The sequence below is a fragment of the Berghia stephanieae genome, chromosome 11 (genome assembly GCF_034508935.2).
Source record: "Berghia stephanieae isolate SIO BIC M18660-M18661 chromosome 11, UCSD_Bste_1.3, whole genome shotgun sequence".
Lineage (NCBI taxonomy): Eukaryota > Metazoa > Mollusca > Gastropoda > Nudibranchia > Aeolidiidae > Berghia > Berghia stephanieae.
The window spans coordinates 4946530-4954102 of record NC_088370.1 but is presented as its reverse complement, the minus strand read 5'-3'; the positions used below and the strand labels follow the sequence as shown (position 1 = coordinate 4954102).

Here is a 7573-nt window from a genome sequence, read left to right as displayed (position 1 = left end):
AATAAATATGCATTTGACAGTTTACTTCCGGCCAGGGCCAGTACCTGGGTGGGGATCCTGACCTCCCATAGTGGGCAGGGAGGTACATGCTATGTCTTCTATCCCCCCCCCCCCCCAACCCATTTTCCAATTGTTTCCTGTCGTTGTCTTGGAATGAGATTATTTGGTTTTGTCCTGGCCCTAACCGGAGTTCCTTGGCTAGGAGGGAAACAGTCGAATGTATAGTTATAGTTTTGGAAGATTATATTTTTTACCTTGTAAATCATCTCTCTGTTATGCATTGTAGTTTAGTTTACATATTATATATGATTTGTAAACATTTAAGTGTATTCCTCTTAGTTGGGACCTGTGCTTGTCTGGATGAGACTTTTAGGTGATCTCAAACTAAGTACTTTGACGGTGTGCTCTTAGAATATACATCTGTTCCCTATTTGAACCAATTCCCGTTTGTCTCACCTTTTCTTTTGTGCTTTAATTGTCATTCTAGAACTTTTTACTATCCAATTTTCTTTCTTTTTACTGGTGCTGATATAACCTCAATGTCTTGCAAGCGCCGTAAAACCCTTAAAAACAAACACAGGGCCAGTACAAAACCAAGTAATCTCATTCCAAGACAAAGACAGAAAGCAAATTGGAAAACAGCTATAAGGGGATAGAAGACGCAGTAAGTGCCACCCTGCCCACTATGGGAGGCCAGGAACCCCACCCAAAGCAAAGTAATCTCATTCCAAGACAAAGACGGAAAGCAACTTGGAAAACGGATATAGGGGATACGAGAAACAGCATGACCTCCTGTCCCTTATTGGAGGTCGGGAACCCCACCCAGCCATTTGATTTTATTTGGTAATTCTCTCCGCATTACGTTAATTTGATTCAATAGTCTGATGTCACGTCGCCCAGCACCGTCAGCCATCGTGGCTTTAAACAAAGAAAATCTGTACTTTTTATTCCTCATGCTGACTAGAACTTTTCATGTCTTGTGATCAGAATGTGTAAAAGTCAAAACATGATCAAATTTATAATGTTTTTTTTCCTCTGGATACTCTTTTACGCTCGTCGGAGAAATATTTCATACGGGCATCCACCATTGTTCCGATAGTTTAGAGCCAGTTACTAAGTTACCATGTGTCATTTCGAGGGAAGTGATGTTACGACTGTTGAAGCGTATTATAGGAATTCTACAAGTTGAAATCTGGGCCTACGGCACCAATTTGCTGTTGTGTCGGGATGAACAAGATGGAGAAAATGGAGTTTTAAGTAAATATAATCAACATTGTAAATTTTACGTTGTATAAGTTTTAAGGTAAAAAAAAAAAAATTCGCTCTCCAAATGTATTGTATTATAAGTTACAAAGGAGAGTTATTATCAATTCAATTTAATTGAAAGGTTTATTTTTAAGCAATTGCCATTTTAAAACAAACATTAGCATAGAATTTCCAATTAACAAATCGAAACGGGTAAGATCAACCATGAACTAAAGCAAACAAAGATAGATAAATATAAAAATAAATTAGTAAATAATTAAATAAATATGTAAATAAATAAATAACACTCACTTCACTAACTAGGCACCATATTATAATATTAAACAAGCAATTCGTTTTTCAGGAAACAAAATAAAATAGTAAAAATCATTCACAATTTAAGTACCTATGTTTTTTTATTCAAAACAAGCTAAATCAAACTCTTTGTATTTTCATCTTATGTATATATATATGGCCTCTTATCTTTAATTGACACCAAGTTTAGGTGAAATGACAAAGAGATAAAAGTTTGGTTTAGCTTGTTTTCTTGTTGTATTGAAAAAAAAAAAACAACAAAGAAAAACAACATTGCAGTACTTTGTAATATTAAATATATTCTATCCTTCCCCCCCCCTCTCTCTCTCTCTCTCTCTCTCTCTCTCTCTCTCTCTCTCTCTCTCTCTCTCTCTCTCTCTCTCTCTCTCTCTCTCTCTCTCTCTTTCTGGCTGGCTGTCTGTCTGTATGGCACATTCAACAATTCTTTCATTATAAATCACAAAATTTAACTCTCTCCTTAGCGAAAATTTTCAGGATTTTACTTAAAACTTCACACCCAACCAATATAAAAATTATTTTATTATTCACTCCCAACACAAAAGTCTGCATTGTTCATTCTTTATATTATATGAGACAAAAAATCATCGAATTTTATGATGGACAAAAGAAATGGCACTGAGAAGAGTATTAAATTAGTGAGGCTATGTGGCCTAGTGGTATGACACTCGCTTTCGGATCGGAAGGTCCTGGGTTCGAGCCTCACGCTCGGCGCATAGTTGAGTCCTTGGAAAAGGCTCTTTATTCACATTCTCTCACCGTACTCGAGTGTAAAATGAGTACCTGGCCGTTAACAGCGTTGTCTTTGTCCGAAAAATTGTAATCTCGCCTAACAGGCATCATGTCCCGTCCTACATGTTAAATGTTGCTGTTGACCAGGGACCCCTTGTAAAGCGCTTTGAGCACATTTAGTGGATATTGCGCTATATAAAGCTCCATTTTTTAAATTTTTTAAAAAATAAGTCATCTAATTTTATGAGGAACAAAAGGAATGGCAATGAGAAGAGTGTTAAATCATCGAATTTTATGATGGACAAAAGTAATCGTGATGAGTAGAGTGTTGGTTGTGTCTGATATGTAATGATTTTCCAATGGTTGGTAAGGAGAGGGTTTAAATAAAAATGTATGACTAATATATATAATATTAGTGCCTATGATTTATATCTACAACTAACCTCACTACCTATTAATTGATCTGTTTATTGAGTATTTATCATTGCTATTGCAAAACACTGTTGAACATTGTAAATGGATAATGACGTCATATAAATTTCCCATTACATTTCATTTATAGAATGTACTTGTTGATTTCTGTTTGAGTAAGTAAATCTATTTTTGTGTGGCTATGTGGTATGACACTCTGCTTTGGATTGGAGGGTCATAGGTTCGAGTCCCACTCTGAGCGGTGCATAATAGGAAAGAAAAATGTGATATTAAAAAAAAACTGATTCCTATTTCATTGGAAGTGTAAAACCACTCTTCCGGAGGACTGGATGCAGAGAGTGCCTGGGACCGCCTGAAGCTTGTTTTGTTTGTTTTTAAGGGTTTAACAGCGCTTGCAACACATAAAGGTCATATCAGCGCCAGTAAAAAGGAAGAAAATGGGATAGTAAAAAGTTCTAGAATTACAATTAAAGCATCCAAGAATAAGGCACATAAAGGGGAATTGGTTCAAATAGGGAACCGATGTAGATTCCAAGAGCACACTATCAGTGTACTTAATACATTTAAAAAAAAACATAATACAGTGCATAACAGAGAGATCATTTACAAGGAAAAATATATCATCTCCCAAAACTAGCAAACACTTGACTGTTTCCCTCCCAGCCAGGCAGGGCCAGGACAAAACCAAGTAATCTTATTCCAAGACAAAGACAGAATGCATGTTGGAAAACAGATATAAGGGTATAGAAGACATAGTGTGTACCTCCCTGCCCACTATGGGAGGTCGGGAACCCCACCCAGCTGCCTGAAGCGTGGGATCATAAAAATATGTACTGACAAAAAGGTGAAAAATGGAAAGACTTAGGAAGGTAACAGTACAAAGAATGGACGTTTTGGGTACAAACCCTTAATCGGCAACACAACACAATTAACAAAGGAATGTTGAAAACAAAGAAAATAGAATGAAGTCAGAATTATACCGCACCCTTTAAAAAAAAATTACACTTAGGTTATTTCAGTGCCAGTTGACACATTTTATGAATTCTGAAAAAAGTTCATTTTTGTTTCAATATCTGTCGTTGAGTCAGGAACACTGTAATTGATCACAGTAATGTGATTTCCCTCCGTGAATGAGTTCCATAGCAACGGCATCATTTCCTACATGCTTAACTCACTCAACCCTAACACCGACTATACCCGTAGTATACTCGGGGTTACTTTTACCCCATGCCTACTTAATATATATTTTTATGAGACAATTTATAGGCGTGGTATCAAAGCTAATGTTTTTAGTTTTTACATGTTAATGATAGTTGAATAAAACTATCTATGTATATGCTCATTTTAAAACATTTTTTTCCAATTTTGAAAAGTAGTAAAATTCTATAGATAGAATGCGCTTGGCCAAGGAGTTCACAACATTGCCATCCGGAAGTATAAAGGACATACACACAAACTCTGTGTAACCATGAACGTTTATAGTCAGGTTAATACAGTTTAGTGAGAACAACTCACAAACGCGGATGGCAAAAACAATAACAAAGGCCTGAGTGACGTCATCTGCATACTATCTATAGGATTGAGTGAGTTAATGTGCAAGTGGGTACATAATCAAGAAGCGATAGGGAGAATCTCAGTCGCGAATGAGCTTAAATTATGAGATAAAACTCACAAACTACTGTGTAGTTACCTAAACAAAAAGGCATAAATAAAATAATCCGACAACTCTAATATTCTCAAAATAAAAAAAGCAACTGGTGTCTGTCATATCGTATGGTACACCTTACTTTTGATGAGCTCAATATAATAATATTTTGTGTCTCAGTATAAGTGTGTGTTTGTGTGTGCATGCATGCGTTTCTGTGTGTTTTCATCATAACTGCCACATTACGAGAACAAATCAACCTCTTCTGCATTGGAGTCTAAATTGTCCTGTAAATATTTCATGATGTCATCCTGCCCTAGACAGTCAACAGCCCCAACGCTGGCCCCCGTCCCCGCTTCGGTGGATGACAATGACAACGGGCCATCTTTTGATTTTGTTGAATGTTCACTTTCTGTTGATGTGGATGATTTGGGCTTTTGGGGAATGCTAGGCTTATTGGAGGACGTGAGGCTTTTTGGTTTAGTGGATATCTGGGGTTTGGGCTTGGATGGAGGAATGGTGGATGGTTTGGTTGGTAAAGACGGTTTAGAAGGGGCTGACTGGGATGTGTTTCCCTTCTCTTCATCTGTTGATTTCCTTGTCTTTGTGTTCAAGGTCATCAGCGTGTCCAAGTCGTCATCTATTCTGCAATGACAATGGTAGAGAAGAATGTCAGAAGATGTATCAAAAATATCAATTTTACATCTGAAGTGATAAAAGGAGAGAAATATATTGTATAGAAAATAAACGAACCATGAGATGGTAAGTGACTGACAACCTTAAAAAGGTATTATGATAAGAGGATCTATAAGTTTTTATGCATTATTGATGGAAATGAATATAATTTCTTTAAATAACAAAAGCAAATTACTTTCATTTCTGGTCATTTTGACTTAAAATAAAACATTGTTCCAATATCCAGTTAACCTCAACATAGTTCATTCAATAGTTTATTCAGGCCGTTCCTAGCTGATAACCATAATTTATCTATGATCAAATTACATCATCATCAACAACAACAACAAAGATGAGAACTCAAAAAATAAAGGGTCACTTCCCAAGACAGCCTTTACTGGACAACAGATGGAAAGAGAAAGCGGGGAAGACCCAAAAAAACCTGGCGAAGGGCCATGGAGAAAGAATTAAAGGAAGTAGGCCTGTCCTGGAATATACAGCCACCGCAAAAGCAGCCAATCACAAAAAATGGAGATGTCTGGTGGATGCCCTATGTGCCTCAAGGCCCGAAGAGGATTAAGTAAATAAGTAAGTTCCTAGCCGATAACCATACTTTTTCTATGATCAAATTATATCATCATCATCAACAACAACAAAGATGAGAATACTCAAAGTGTGAGTACACTATGAATGTGACAAACCTGAAATTTAGCATGGACCTGTACCTTATCATTTTAGGGAAAGTCACCAAATTTCAGGTCTCCACATAAAAAATTGACAGTTTACAGGGTTTTAAAAAAAATACTCATCAGGTACTTTTGGCCCCCAAGCATGAAAATAGAGTTATAAATAGGTTAGAATAAACGTAAACCCAGACTGCAACTTATCAATCACTATCAATCACTAAATGAGTTTTACTAAATGAGCTTTTATATAGCATAATATCTACTTAACGTGCTCAAAGCATTTTACAAGCAGTCCTTCGCCAACACCAATACTTAACATTTAGGATCGGACATAACGCCTGTTAGGCGATTTTACAATTTTTCGGACAAAGACAACGCTGTTAACGGCCAGGTACTCATTTTACACCTGAATATGGTGAGAGAATGTGATTAAAGAGCCTTTTCCAAGGACTCAACTATGCACCAAGCGAGGCTCGAACCCAGGACCTTCCGATCCGAAAGCAAGTGTCATACCACTAGACCACATAGCCACACAAAATCACAAAATTGAGTTACTGTAGTAAATCAGAGTGGTCCTCCTCCACCTCCCTTCTTTGGACAATCTCCGTCTTCGTTAGAATAGCATCGGGGATGACAGCTGTAAAATCTTTCTCGTCCTCCTCGGTCAATCCTCGCTTCAAGTCCTGACCCTCAAATATTTTGACGTTACCTGGCATTGGAAACAAAAAAAGTGAGAAATCGAAATACAATGAAATAGTGTAATTCTAAATAATTACACAGTGTATTTAGAAAGTTATAAACAAAAATAAATATAAGAGCTTGGTTAAAGAAAAAAAAACTTGAGCTTTTATACTGCAATATCCACTAAACATGCTCAAAGTGTAAGTGCTTTATGAGGGGTCCCAAGCCAACAGCAACACAACATGCAGGATGAGACATCGCGCCTCTCATGCGATATTACAATAGTTTTTCGGACAGAGACAACAATGTTAATGGCCAGATATTCGTTTACACCTCAGTACAGAGAGAGAATGATAATAAAGAGCCCTTTCCAAGGAGTCAACTATGCACCGCTCTTGGACTCAAACCCAGGACCTTCTGATCCGAAGGTGACAGCCATACCACTAACCACATAGCCGAACAAAAGACCAAACATGGAATATTTCAAAACCCCACTTCAGCCAATAACAAAAATCAATAAAACCCTTTATACATCAAATAAAATCCAAATAAACATCAGATATATATATATATCACTGACCTTGTCGACCTTTATCGTCGTCATCATCACCTTCCTCATCATCATCATCATTCCCAAACAGATCGTCTACCCTCTCCTTTACATTGTCATCAACAAATAAGTCCTCATTGCCAGAATCTTCATCATCCCCAAACACAATGGGGTCGGCACTGTTTGAAAGAGGTTTTTTAAAAATTACAAGTAAGGACATAAATTAAAATCCACCCATAGTGATATCAGTATACTCAATACAAATATTTACTCACTGAACCCTCACTCTCTACTTACATAATGTCCACTCTCACAAGAGGGTGACCTAAAAAAATATATATACTCACATAAATTGACCTGTACATGGTCTGACTCGACTACAAATCATGTAGAACTTATAAACAGTAGCATCGGTAATACAATATAACAACAACAATCCTGGTAATTCTTTTACCCCATCAATTTTTCCTTTTTTTTGTTCTCTGAGTTACCAATCATATGCACATTACCGATGCTACTGTTTAAAAGTTCTACATGATTTGTCGTCGAGTCAATGAGAGTGGACATTATGTAAGTAGAGAGTTAGGGTTAAGT

General features: G+C 36.8%; 1 protein-coding gene across 1 annotated transcript in view; it reads right to left on the bottom strand.

Moving 5' to 3' along the window:
• Positions 1-1370: 1370 nt before the first annotated feature.
• The window catches only part of LOC144957353 (uncharacterized), a 13798-nt gene continuing 7595 nt past the window's right edge, over positions 1371-7573 (bottom strand). Inside the window, exons 5-7 of the mRNA XM_078888528.1 lie at positions 7010-7158; positions 6304-6457; positions 1371-5032 (exon numbers count right to left, since the gene is read on the bottom strand). Coding sequence (XP_078744654.1) covers positions 4630-5032; positions 6304-6457; positions 7010-7158 — 706 coding nt within the window. The 3' untranslated portion in view covers positions 1371-4629. The remainder of the gene's footprint in view (positions 5033-6303; positions 6458-7009; positions 7159-7573) is intronic.